This window comes from Phoca vitulina, unplaced genomic scaffold (genome assembly GCF_004348235.1).
Source record: "Phoca vitulina isolate PV1807 unplaced genomic scaffold, GSC_HSeal_1.0 scaffold107, whole genome shotgun sequence".
In the NCBI taxonomy this organism is placed as follows: domain Eukaryota; kingdom Metazoa; phylum Chordata; class Mammalia; order Carnivora; family Phocidae; genus Phoca; species Phoca vitulina.
Window position 1 is genome coordinate 1,180,046 of NW_022589810.1, and position 13,380 is coordinate 1,193,425.

At 40.8% G+C, this 13,380-nt stretch overlaps 1 protein-coding gene across 1 annotated transcript; it reads left to right on the forward strand.

Annotated features, from left to right (window-relative positions):
* Positions 1–4,217: 4,217 nt before the first annotated feature.
* BMP15 (bone morphogenetic protein 15) lies at positions 4,218–9,940 on the forward strand. The gene is made up of 2 exons (XM_032397935.1): positions 4,218–4,836; positions 8,574–9,940. Exons 1-2 carry the CDS (start codon positions 4,512–4,514, stop codon positions 9,428–9,430), a joined length of 1,182 nt encoding a protein of 393 aa, XP_032253826.1. The 5' UTR covers positions 4,218–4,511; the 3' UTR covers positions 9,431–9,940.
* Positions 9,941–13,380: the final 3,440 nt, after the last annotated feature.

Sequence of the window (13,380 nt, forward strand, 5' to 3'; positions counted from 1 at the left end):
CTTGGGCAAGTTTCCTTTTCTGATCTTTAATTTCTTTCCCCACAAATGGGAATGATAATACTTAACTCATAGAGCTAATATGAAGATAAAATGAGATATAATATGTAAAATGTTATAGTCTAGTGCCAAATTAATAAATATTTGTATAAAATACATCATATTCCCTGTTTCATGGAAAATGATTTTTTTAAACAAAACATATCTAGAAAAAAGGTCCAGTTTTCAAGGACTCAGAATAGTAATCAGAGGAAATGTCATGGTTACAGGAAATGTTTCCTATCTTTTATGTCCCTATCAAGGTTGTTATCTTCTTGAGATAGAAACTATCTGTTTTATCTTGGTATCCCCCAACCAATCTCAGTGCCTAGCATAGTGCCTGGGACTGCTAAGAATAGAGGATTTGTTTTATTCATTTCTGTACCCTCAGGGTCTCATATACTGTCTAGAACATAGTATGCTTATCACATGCATTAAGTCCCTTAATCCTCACAACAGTTCTCTAAAGTAGTGCTATTATTATCCTTATTATTAAATGAGGAAACTGAGGCACAGGGAGATTAAGCCAATTGTCCAAAATTACCAAGCTAATTAAGTGTTAGAGCTAGAATTTGAACCCAGGCAGTCTGGCTGTAGGCCTGCACTCTTAACACCTAACACAACCACATAGAAGGTGCCTATTAGATATTTGTTGAATAAATACAATTGCAAGAAAATGTGAATTATAATCATGTAAAAGAAGGAGTCCATTATACGTGTGTACCTTATACAAAAGACATGCTCCCAAAAATTGGATAAAAATCGATTCTTTTTTAAATTTCATGCATTTTAACAGTATGCCAGCACATTACTGTTTTAAAAGTTAACCCTCACTATGCATTAGGGGTTCCTGCTACTCAAAGCAACTTGTGGTGACCCATTTTGTTATGTCAAGAACCTCTTTTGTCATGTCAATAATCACTTCCTAAACCATCCGATTTATAAAAAGTAGTGTTTTCACATACTGGCTTCCTGCTAAAGCAGGAAGGGCTGGTAAATATCCTTTACAAGATCCTATTCCAATCACCTATAACCTACCCTTTCACCCCACCCCACCCCTCCAACCATAAGGCTAGAAAGACAGTTGGTGCCCTCTTCTGGGGGTTTGGGGCCGTAGCATACATTGGGCCCACCAGGGGGGCATTTCCAAGAAATAATCATGTCAGTTCTTTCAATTCTGGTGATAAGAATAGAGTTGATTTTTGGATCTTTTTACGAAATAAGAAATTGAATCTTTTTCTGAAAATAGGAAAGCTGACCTATTCAATCAGGCGAGTCTCCTGAAGCTCTGGTGGATAGAGAAATGGAATAAAAATTCAGCTGAACTTTAGAAGGATGCTGAGCAGACATTTCCTTTGGTCAGGTACACTTTACATATACTTCAAAATCATAGGCTATTGTGATAAAATTTACCATTTATTTAAAATTATCTATGTGCTAGATACTTTCTATACATTGTCTCATTTAAATCTCACTACAGTCCTAGAAGGTAAAGAATATCTCCAATTTATGGTTAAGAAAGCTGAGATTTAGAAAGGTTAAGAAGTGGAAAAAAATTGTAGAACCAGAAATTCAAACCCAAATCGTGTTCTTTTCAGTGTAATATGTTGTCTCTTTTTATTTCTTTTGGCCCTGTATCAATATTTCACTACTAAGAAATGTTAGAAAAATGTTCTTGACAGATGTAGTCCCAATGCAATACCACTGAAACATCAAAGAAAACTGTGCCCAAAACCCTTATATGGACCCTTTGCTAGTTGTCCTGACAACTTGTTTTATTTAGTTATGTTGGATAGAAAGATAGGAAGTTTAAAGTGGTAACAGACAGAGGTCAAGGGCCAAAGAGAATGTTGGGGAGGCAGAGAAGGGGGTAAGAGAGAAAGGAGTAGTAGTGTGGACATGGAGGACAGAGAGGCTTTCTGACTGCCTCTTTATTGTTCACAAAGCCAAAACTAGCCCATCAGGGTGAACCCAGCTTTCTGGAGAGCACAACTTGCATCAAATGTAACAATAATTAACCTCTGTCTAATACTTTGTGTCAGGCACTGTTCTAAGTGCCTTACATGTATTAACTCATTTAATCCTCAAAAAATCTTATGATGCAAGTCTTTTGATTAATCTCATTTTACATTTTAGAAAATTGAAGCAAAGAAGGGGCTATGGTTTCCATTTTACACACAGGGAAACTGAGACACAGAGTTGAGTAACTTGCCCAAGGTCAAGCTAATAAGTGGTGGAATTTAAACTTAGGATACTGGCTCCAGAGCCATGTTCTTACACATCATGATATATTGCCCCTCCCAATTCATTGTAAGGATAAGTATTGTTTCAGGAAATGTTTACTTTGGGTATATATGAGTGTGTGTGTGTGTGTATGTGTGTGTGTGCGTGCGCTATTATTTGTACTGGGTTGCAATGTAAAATGTATTTATTCCTGTGAGTCACAGACAAAAATGTCTAAAACCTACTGCTCTAGCAATAGTATTGCTGAATTATACATCTTCATCTTCACTAGAGATAATGCTAAATTATTCTCTAAAACAATTTTACCAAATCACATTCCCACCAGCAGTGTAAGAGAGCTACCTGTGTTCTATATCCTCACCTGAACTTAATAGTGTCAGGCTTTTAATATGCTGCCAATCCAAAGGGTATGAAATCATATCTCATGTGGTTTTAAATAGCACTTTTCTGATTTCTATTACATATTTTCATATATTTTGGCTGTTCAGATTTTGCCTACTATGAATCATCTGTTTATATCTTTTACTTGTATATTATTGCATACAATACAAATGTATACAACATACAACAACAGCAACTCTTTGAAGGAGCCAGCAGTACAGATGAAGAAACTCAGGCTGGCAGAAACCTTGCTTAAGGTCACTCAGCTAATGGGTTGTTGAGTTGGGATTTGAGTCCAGACCCAGAGGACCCGTTAGCCTATGGCTTTTGTTTTATAATACATGCCAGGGACCAAGGCCATGTTAGTAAAAACGGAAGAAGGGAATAAATAATGTCAAGCATGTAACAATATGTCATGTGTCTAATTAGGTTTTGTGTAATTAACATAGCTTATTTCCTTGTATCCTCACAACAACTTGTGAGATAAAACATGTTATCTTCATTTTATTTCAGGGAAATGAAAGATTTGTGTTGGAGGTGTCAAATTATAGCTGAGAAGAGGCAAAATCACAATTCAAACACAGGTCTGTGTGATTACAAAGTCCATGCTGGTTATGCAATAGGGGTGCCTGTCCATAGATATTCTTGGTATGAAGTAAAGGCCTCCCACAAATCATGTCTGCCTCATCATCTCCTAGAGCTATGTTTTGACCTCCTGCCTCACCTTCTCCTTAGAGCCCCAACGAACTGCTTCTACTTGGAGATTGCCAGGACTACACCTACCAGTTTTTTTGTAGAATCCTGGTCTGGGGCAGCCTTAACTAACTGGTCCAGTCCACTGCCTTCCATTAACCAGTCAAGTGAGATGAGCTCCCAGCCAACTTCTACAGATTCATCTTCCAATGTCTCCAGACTTCTCTGATGAAGCCCACTCAGGATCTTAACACGTTCCATGGTAAACCAGAAATTCTAAGTCAGAGCTGTCAAACTTGACTGCACATTAAAATCACCTGCAGAAGTTAAAAAAAATCCTAATGCCCTAATAACAGCCCAGACCCACTATGTCAGAATCTCTGAGGATGGTTCCCAGGCATCCGTAATAGGTAAGGCTCCCCAGATGATTCCAATGTATAGCCAAGATTGCGAACCCCTGTTAAGGCATCTTCTTCAAGTTCCAATAGCCACACTCACAGTGGTTTCCACATTTTAGTGTTCATGGAAACTTCTTGGAGCATTTATTAAGATTCAGATTTCTGGACCTCACCTCTAGAGAGTCCATGTTTTGGTTTGGACCCAGGAGTCTGCACTTTTAACAATCACCCAAGATAGTTCCACTGCAAGTCAATAGCAGATCACATTTTGGGAAATGCTGCTTTAGAGGAAAGGCTACATGGAAGTGGGATGGAATCAAGAAGTCTCTGGCCCTTTAATGACTAATTAAGAAACTACCTTTAAAGCTGTGGAGCACAGCAAGCAAGGGCTGCTTTTTTTCATCCTAGTGGATAAGGTAAGGGAGCAGGTCCTGGAATGGACCTCTCCTTTAAGGTTACCTCAGTATCCGAGTGTTATCTTATTCCTAGCCCTGAAGAGCAAGAAGGATATGCCGTGTTGTCCCACCTGTTGTTTCTGTTTGTTTTGATGTGAAGAGGCCAAGTTAGGAGACCTCCTTTGGTCCAGAAGATTCTCCTAGAGGAATTGACATAGGACTTGCCTGCTTGCCTCTCATTTCTTCTTGCCCCATATTTTGTGGTTGTGGAGCCAGATGCAGTTACCTATGTGAAAGGAAAGGCTCAGAGTGACATCCTTTGAGCTTGGGCTGGAACGTGTTGCTGAACACCACATCTTTCAAGATGGTCCTCCTCAGCATCCTTAGAATTCTTCTTTGGGGACTGTTGCTTTTTATGGAACACAGGGTCCAAATGACAGAGGTAGGGCAGCCCTCTATTGCCCTCATGGCTGACGCCCCTTCCTTGCCCCTGATTCGGGAGCTGCTAGAAGAAGCTCCTGGCAAGCAGCAGAGGAAGCCCCAGGTCCTAGGGCATCCTTTGCGGTACATGCTGGAGTTGTACCAGCGTTCAGCTGATGCACGTGGTCACCCTAGGGAGAACCGCACCATTGGGGCCACCATGGTGAGGCTGGTGAGACCCTTGTCCACCGTAGCAAGGCCTCTCAGAGGTGAGTTATCATACCATACTGTCCTGTAGGGAAGAGAAATGGGGAAAAAGAGTGTAGAGAAAGGGGATCTGTGAGTTTATTGTCAGGCTTCATTGCCTAATGTGTGAGTTGTTTTCTCAGGCTTGGATTTCAAAGGATGGAAAAGTTGGAAGAAGTTGGCTTCAAGCCTGCTTCCCTCTAGGGTCCCAATTTAAGAACAGATTTCCTTGGGGCCTACCTGAGGAATCTCTCCTAGACCTCAGGAAAACTGAATGATGTGTCAGCTCCTATCTTTCGAAGAAAGTGTTATTGCTTGTTATGTCACTGAAAACTATAATTGAGAAATATTCCTATGCATTCTTGTGGGGGGGGGGCTCTTTATATGTGGTTGTATTCTTACAAGGCAAAGAGCATAGGATATTGAGTTGGGGAAATTTACAAGGATGGACAGAAACAAATTAATATCGGAAGGTCTGTATACCTGGTTAGGTGAACATATAATCCTTAAGGACGACTACTACCATTAGCTCTCATGGAGCAATTAGCCTAATTTTTAAAGATAAGAAAACTAAAACACAGAAGTCAAATAACTTGCAAAGTTAACATAGACAGTGGGTAGCAGAGATAGGATTTGAGGTTAAGTCTGCCTGGTTCTGAAGTCTCCATAACTTCTCAAGTGTTTAGATATAGTACATTGATATCCTTGTATACCAAGCAGTTTTTCTATTAAGTCTATGTTGTTAGTTTGAGTTTGGGGTACTAAAGGTATTTTGGAATTTTCTTTGTTCCCATGATGCTTGATTTAAAAAATATCTTCATTAGATACTGATCCAGGAAACCAGTGGGCTTCTGAAGTGCAGGGCTTTCTAGGGAATGCAGAAAGTCATCAACTTCTAGGAAATCTTGGGAACCTGGTGAGATTAATTTTGGGCCTTTCCTAGTTTACATTCCCTCCTTTAAATGAAACAACTAATATTCTCCTAGCTAACTTTTATTGTGAGTTTACCATGTGCCAGGCATTGGGCAAAACACAAACATTATCTTCCTTAATCCTCACCACTAGCATGTGAGGTAGGTTCTATTAACATAATCATTTTATAGGTGAAGAAACTGAGGCTCAGAGTAACTTAATGTAACACAGCTAGTAATTGGTAGAGCTGGGTGTCAAACCCAGGTTTTTGGGCTCCAGAGCTTGTGCTCTTAATCATTCTGCTGTGCTGACTCAACAGATTTTAATTGAGCACCAGGCACAGTGTTTGGGTTGGGTCTGAAGGGCAAATAACTGTTTCCCTGACCTCTAGGAGCTCCCATTAAGGTAGAATGGACAGATAAGTAATCACAAAACGGTGTTAGAGCATGACCAATGCTTTGACAAGGATAAGCAGTAGGGTTCCCAGGACATGAAAGAAGAAATAAGTTACTGCTTAAAGCCAGCAAAGGGAAGCAGGGAGACCATGAAAGACTTCACTGAAGAGCTAATATTTGAGCTGGACCCTGAGGAAGGAGTAAGGAGACTGTGCATAGAGGCAGAGACATGCATTCTGATTGAGGAAAGGGAAAATAGCTTGGAGATTCACTCAACAAATATTTAACACCTACTGAAGGCTAGGCACTGTTTTAGGTGCTGGCATACAGATATGATCAAGACAGGCATGGTTTTCATGGGTGAGACAGATAAGTAAACACAGATAATTGCAAATTGTGGTAAGTGCTATCAAAGAATGAAATAGGTTTTGATAGAGAATAACAAATCCTCCCTTTATATGGGATTGTCAGGGAATGCATCTTCGAAGAGGTGACATTTGAGCTGAGACCTGTAAGATAAGAAACTAAGCATGAGAAGAGTAGAGAGAAGCCTGATTTAGGCAGAGGGAACCATGTGTACAAAGGCCTAGAGGGTGGAAACAAGCTTGTCTGACTTGAAGATTAGAAGGAAGATCAGTGTGGCTGGCGCATATTGAGCATTGTGGAGAGTGGCAGGGAATGAGGCTGATGAGAGGCAGGGACTTATAGGCCATTGTAAGGAATCTGGATTTCATTCTGAGTGCAGCAGAAAGCTGTGCAAATAAACTTTGTACAGATGATATGGAGCTAGAAAGGAGGGCACTATCTTGGTCTGACTGTGGGACATACTGGCTTCTAGGGACTCTGGAAAGAATCCAGAAATGGATGACAAGAGCACAGGGCAGATCTCTCCATTAGGAGATGACCCAGCTGAATTGAACTTGCCTGGAGAGCTATGCCAGGTTCAATCACACAGGATGTGTGAGTCAGCCATTTCCCTGAAAAATTCTGAGCAGACCCTTCCTGGCTCTGATCCTTAGCCACTCCACCCTGCTTCAGGAAATATGTGATGTCAAGGTCTGAAAGGAAAGGGCAGTTCCTCACCAGACAGCCTGCTAGAGGTTGGGTTGGGCTCCTTCTCAGGCAGGGTGGGGCAGGTGTATGGGTGGGCCTCTTGGAAAGATGGTTATAAGATGGGAATGTAGAATAACTTGAGAAAGCAAATACAAGTCTGGCTTGGGCTTTGTGTGAATGATGTCCAGTGCCTCAAACTTGAGGGTGTATTGAGCATAAGTTGAATCTGAACTATGAAAAAATATCCTGATGCTTCAAGACATTAAAGCACTTCTACATTGGCCCAGTCCAGGCCTACTGAAAAATCCAAGCTTGTGGATTCAGGGAAGGAGGAAGTTTAGGTAAATAATATGTAAATTAACATGCAAATGTTTAGCGATAAGATGTTTGAAGATAAAAGGAGGCATTTTCCTGCAATGCCTGGTTTTTGTAATCTTTGCTCTTGACCCTTTTTCCAGGAGGGGGTGCAGAAATTCAGAGCACTGCAGGCCCAGCCTTCCAACCCTTTGGCCACTGGGTGTCAGCATTTCAGTCTGGATTAAAACGCTTAATCGCCAAGAGGCTTTCAGCTTCTAGTAGAATTTTTAGCAAACAAAATATTTATCTGACCAAGGCCTTGTTGAAAATGGTATTTAGGGGAATGGTGGTACAATGAATGCAGTATATGAAGAATCATTTCCAGTAAAGAGTGAACAAAGAGAGACAGGGTTAAGGGGGAAAAGGTTTAAGAAGGAACAGCTGCTCAAGAAGCAATTCTTAATGTAGAAGGTAGAAATGGCAAAACAGCTGCCCCCACTATGGGTAAATAGAATTATTTTGTAGCATCTTGGCCCCAGATTTGAAGGGATGGCAGGCCATAGATAGTCCCCAATATCGGACTGTTACCTCAAAGTTACATCTGTATAATGGTATGACAGAAGGACTCATTCTTAATTTATGCATGTCTCAACAATTCTCTTAATTGTTCATTTTTAATAGTCAACTAATAAAGACTATCCTCTTCCATACACACAAAAGAATTACATATTTGATTTTTTTTTTCCCCATCTAGTGCTGAGTGATCTAAAAATGGAACACAATTTCTTTTTAAAGGAAACCTAGTTGGGCTCAAATCTTGATTCTACCATATGCTGGCTATATGTCCTCTGGCATAGCTTCTCTGGGCCTCAATTTCCTTGTCTGCAAAATGGTGATAATTACTATCTCATAAGGCTATTGCAGATTAAAGAGCTAATGCTTTAAAACATCTAATAGTAAATGCTCAACAGATGATAGTGATTATCATGATCTTTATTTTTAGGGCTGCTTACAGCTGTTAGTTTGTATTGAGCAGATTTGTGAGGGAGATCCAGGCTAGCAGGTAAGAAGCTAATCCTCTGCTCTTGTCCCCTCTAATGCAGGCCCCTGGCATATAAAGACCCTGGATTTTGCTCTGAGACCAAACCAAGTAGCATACCAACTAGTCAGAGCCACTGTGGTTTACCGCCACCAACTCCACCTAGCTCATTTCCATCTCTCCTGCCATGTGGAACCCTGGGTCCAGAAAAGCCAAACCAACCACTTTCCTTCAGGAAGAGGTTCTTCAAAGCCTTCCTTGCTGTCCAAAGCTTGGACAGAGATGGATATCACACAACATGTTCGGCAAAGGCTCTGGAATCCCAAAGGACGCAGGGTTCTACGACTCCGCTTCATGTGTCAGCAGCAAAAAGGTAGTGAGGTTCTTGAATTTCAGTGGCATGGCACTTCATCCTTGGACACTGCCTTTTTGTTACTCTATGTCAATGACACTCATAAAAGTGTTCAGAAGGCCAAACTTCACCCCAGAGGCCTGGAGGAGTTCATGGAAAGGGACTCTTCTCTTCTCTTGCGGAGGACCCGGCAAGCAGGCCGTATCACATCTTGGGTCCCTGGCCTCTCCAAGGAACATGATGGGCCTAAAAGTAACCAGTGTTCCCTCCACCCTTTCCAGGTCAGCTTCCACCAGCTGGGCTGGGATCACTGGATTATTGCTCCCCATGTATATACCCCAAACTACTGTAAAGGAGCCTGCCCTCGGGTACTACACTATGGTCTCAATTCCCCCAATCATGCCATCATCCAGAACATTGTCAATGAGCTGGTGGACCAGAGTGTCCCTCGGCCCTCCTGTGTTCCTTATAAGTATGTTCCCATTAGCATCCTTTTGGTTGAGGCAAATGGGAGTATCTTGTACAAGGAGTATGAGGATATGATTGCCCAGTCCTGCACATGCAGGTGATAGCAAAGGTAAAGCTAGCTCAGGTGTTCCGAGAAATTGGAAAAGAGTTTAACATAACAAATATCAATGTTTAAAGCAGCAAGTGTTCTACCTGTGATCTTCTACCCATTCTGTGGGTTCCATTCTTTGCCGTGTTACTTAAGTCTCTTCTCCCCATGTATGAGGTTCTCACTTTATACAAACAGTTCTGATACCAAACATTAGTACATCTTGACCACTTGTCAGAGCCCTTAAAGATGTTCTTTTGGAGATACCCAGCTTTCTTGTGTTTTTTTATAGTGACCTTGTCAAAAGTCACCAGTATATGATGGTAGAACTTTCGCAATTGTCCTACCAAGGCCTGCAAAGGTGAAATCTTCCTAGTATCCATCATTTGAGGCTTTCTAGAAGACCTTGGGTTAAGAAAGCCACTTGAGATTTTACTCCTATGTTGCCTCCTGTATCCTCAAAACTCGTACCTGATCAGAAAGACTGCCTGCTTCTCTGCTTGCATTGCCCTCTGAATCTAAAACTGACTTTTCTCAGATGGATTAAAAGTATTTAGGTAATAAACTCCATTAAAATCTTTGGAGGGAAACAGGAGTCTTTCTAAGATATCAGGAATTTTTCTCTCAGCCTCTGAATCTGGGGAAAGTATCTGGGATCCCTTCTCCAGGGTAAGGAGAACAGCCTTTAATAAGACTAATAGGAAAACTTGAATATGGAGCTGAGAGGATAATCACTTCAAAACCACCTGCATCTATGGTGTAGAGAGGGATTGCTGTCATTGCTGATTAGGATTATGTGTGGGGGAGTCATTTTAAACTTTCTAGGGAACAATGGATTTCACAGGGCATTGTTTTATTTAACACTTAAATCCTTGTTAATTATCACAAAGAAAGCTCCCTGGCGGCTCAGAGGCTAGGAGTTGGCCTGGTTGGGGGTGGAGGAGTAGACGACTGCGGCCAGGAAGCTTGAAGAGCTGTCGGGGAAGGGTGAGATGTTCTGAGGCCTGTGGCCAACTTCTTTCTGGGCTTGCCTGTTTGTGAGTTCAATCTGGCTCTGGGCTGGATCTCTGGGGGGAGATGCGCTTGCTGTTTGGGGAGGGATGAAGTACCGCTTAGACTGAATGATGTTTGCAGTGTGACTCTTTTCTATTCCTATACTGTGCTGAAGTGATGGAGACTGGGCTGTGTTACAAATAAATCATTTTTTGTTGTTGTTGTTAAAGAGAATCTTGAATGTTTGGGGGATTGGGAGGGAGTGGGTGGAAGGAATTTATTTCCTTTGTTCCCTTTAACTGTGGTGGGGAGCTCAACCCCAATCTCCAAGGGTGGGGCTGCAGACTCCTACGAGGTTCTCTCTTAAGGCAGTACTGCTAGTGATCAGCCCTCCCCAGGGGGCCCCTTTGAGGAAGCCCAGTCAGTCATTTCCCCTGCCCAACTTTTCCTTGACTAGTCTTATGGCCATTCACAGTGGGATGGGACTGATTTAGGGTAGGTGTATGTATTTGCCAATTGTAAACCCCTTCCCCACCACCACCATTTTTCTTACCTGTCCATCAAATTCACTCACCGTACCGTTTCCCTTCTCAATAACTGATTCCAGCCAAACAAAACATCTTATACATCTATAAATATACAAATTTTATTCTTCCAGAGGAGCTGTTTTTTTAATATCCTTTCATTCATCTATCTTATATCTTTAGGAGTCAGCTCAGACATTTATTTCCTCAATGTCCCCATGACACCCCAGACTTGGGTAGATGCCCTACCTCTGTTCTCACATAGCACTATTTGCTTTCCTTTAACACATTCTTATGTAACTTTGTTGCCAAAAGATGAGATCCTTTGAGGATTTTCAACTGTTTTACCCATCTCCATATTACTGGAGCCTGGACATAGTAGGTCCTCGATGAATACAAACATAAGACAGTGATACTTTGTGTGATGCATTCTTCTTAACATGAAACATTTTAGTGTTCCCATTTCATTTATTTTCTATTGGAATAAATGTAATATAAGATATCCGTTGTATATAAAGATTATTTTTGTACTCCATTATTTCAAAACCATGATTCAAGTTGCAGTAGAATGTGACAGCTATGCTCTTGAATGAGGCAGTTTCAGAATCATTGTAATATGTGGCAAGTTGACATAGAAAAAATGTGGGCTTCCAGTCTAGATATTTCCCTAGCCTGCTTGGGGTAGACACAAATACCTGACAGGCCTGAAGACAGACCTTTTTCACAGGACCAGATTCTGAATTGAGCATTTCAGTGTTCAGAATTTTCAGAAAATCATGGTCTCCTAGCTTTGAGTCCTGAATACATCTGAAACTTAATACATCTGAAACTTAATCTTTTTATGAAAGGCTCAGGGTTAATTGGCCACATTATCCATTAAGCCTTGAGTTGTCAGAATACCCAAGGAAAATACTGGCAGGATGGAGTCATTTGTGGCTGATGTCATGTGGCTTTTCCTTTGAAAAACTGCTTTCAACTCCGCATTCTTCCCTCAAATCTGAAGTAAGATATATATACCTCAAACATTCTTTTGGAAGGAAGGAAATAACTTGCTAGTGGAGGAGGGTATGTGGGAGTCTGTCTGCCCAGGTGGGTAGGGAGAAATGGTTACTTGGTCCAGAAAGGGAAAGCAGAGAGCAAAGTCCACCTTGTCCCGGCTTTCCCTGTGAATAGACCAGAACTTCATTCAATGTATGGTTGCAAAACGAGCAGGCATTTAAGCTTGATTCTGATCCTGGAGGTCTGTTGCATTTACCTTGGTAGTATATTATATCCATTCTGGACCAAGCTGAAAAGCACGTGAAATTTCAGTTCTACCAAATATTTGGGTACCTCATTTTGTAAAAGGTTTTATATCTTCAGTTAGTTCTCCCAACAGCACTATGAAACAGGAGGTATTTGCTCCATTTTTTAAAAAAATAACTGTTTTGAGATATAATTTGCATACCATAAAAGCCACCATTTTAGTTGTTTAATTCAGTGGGTTTTAGTATATTCAAAGTTGTGCAAAATTCACTACAATCATTTTTACCACAAAAAAAGCCCTTGCCCTGTAGCCATTAATCTCCATCCCTCTATGCCAACCCTAGGCCCTGGTAAGCACTGATCCACTTTATTTTCTATAGATTTTAGATATTTATATAAGTCAAATCATATAATATTTGGCTTTTTGTGACGGCTTCAATTTAGCATAATGCTTTCAAGGTTCATCTGTGTTGTTCATTCCTTTTTATTGCTGAATAAAATTCTATTGTAGAATATACCACATTTTCTTTATCCATTCATCAGTTGATAGGCACTTGAATTGTTTCTACTTTTTGGCTATTATGAATAATGACGCTATCTTGTTGTGCTGAGCACCAGGTGTTGTATGTAAGTGTTGAATCACTAAATTCTACACTTGAAACTAATATTATACTGTATGTTAACTAACTGGAATTAAAAACTCGGAAGAAAAACAGAAAAAGGAATAATGCTGTCATGAATGTTCCTGTGCAAGTTTTTGTGTGGACCTATATTTTCAATCCTCTTATGTATATACCTAGGAGTAGTAATGCTGAATCCTATGGTAACTCTGTTTAACATTTTGAGTAACTGCTGAACTATTTTCCAAATTGGCTGTATCATCTTACAATCCAGCAATGTATGAAGGTCTGAATTTCTCTACATCTTCACCAATACTTTTTATTGTCTTTTTTATTTTAGCCGTGCTAGTGGAGGTGAAATAGTATTTCATTGTGGTTTTGGTTGCATTGATGAATAATGTTGAGAATCTTTTTTTTTTTTTTTAAAGATTTTATTTATTTATTTGACAGACAGAGACACAGCGAGAGAGGGAACACAAGCAGGGGGAGAGGGAGAGGGAGAAGCAGGCTTCCCGCTGAGCAGGGAGCCCGATGCGGGGCTCGATCCCAGGATCCCGGGATCATGACCTGAGCCGAAGGCA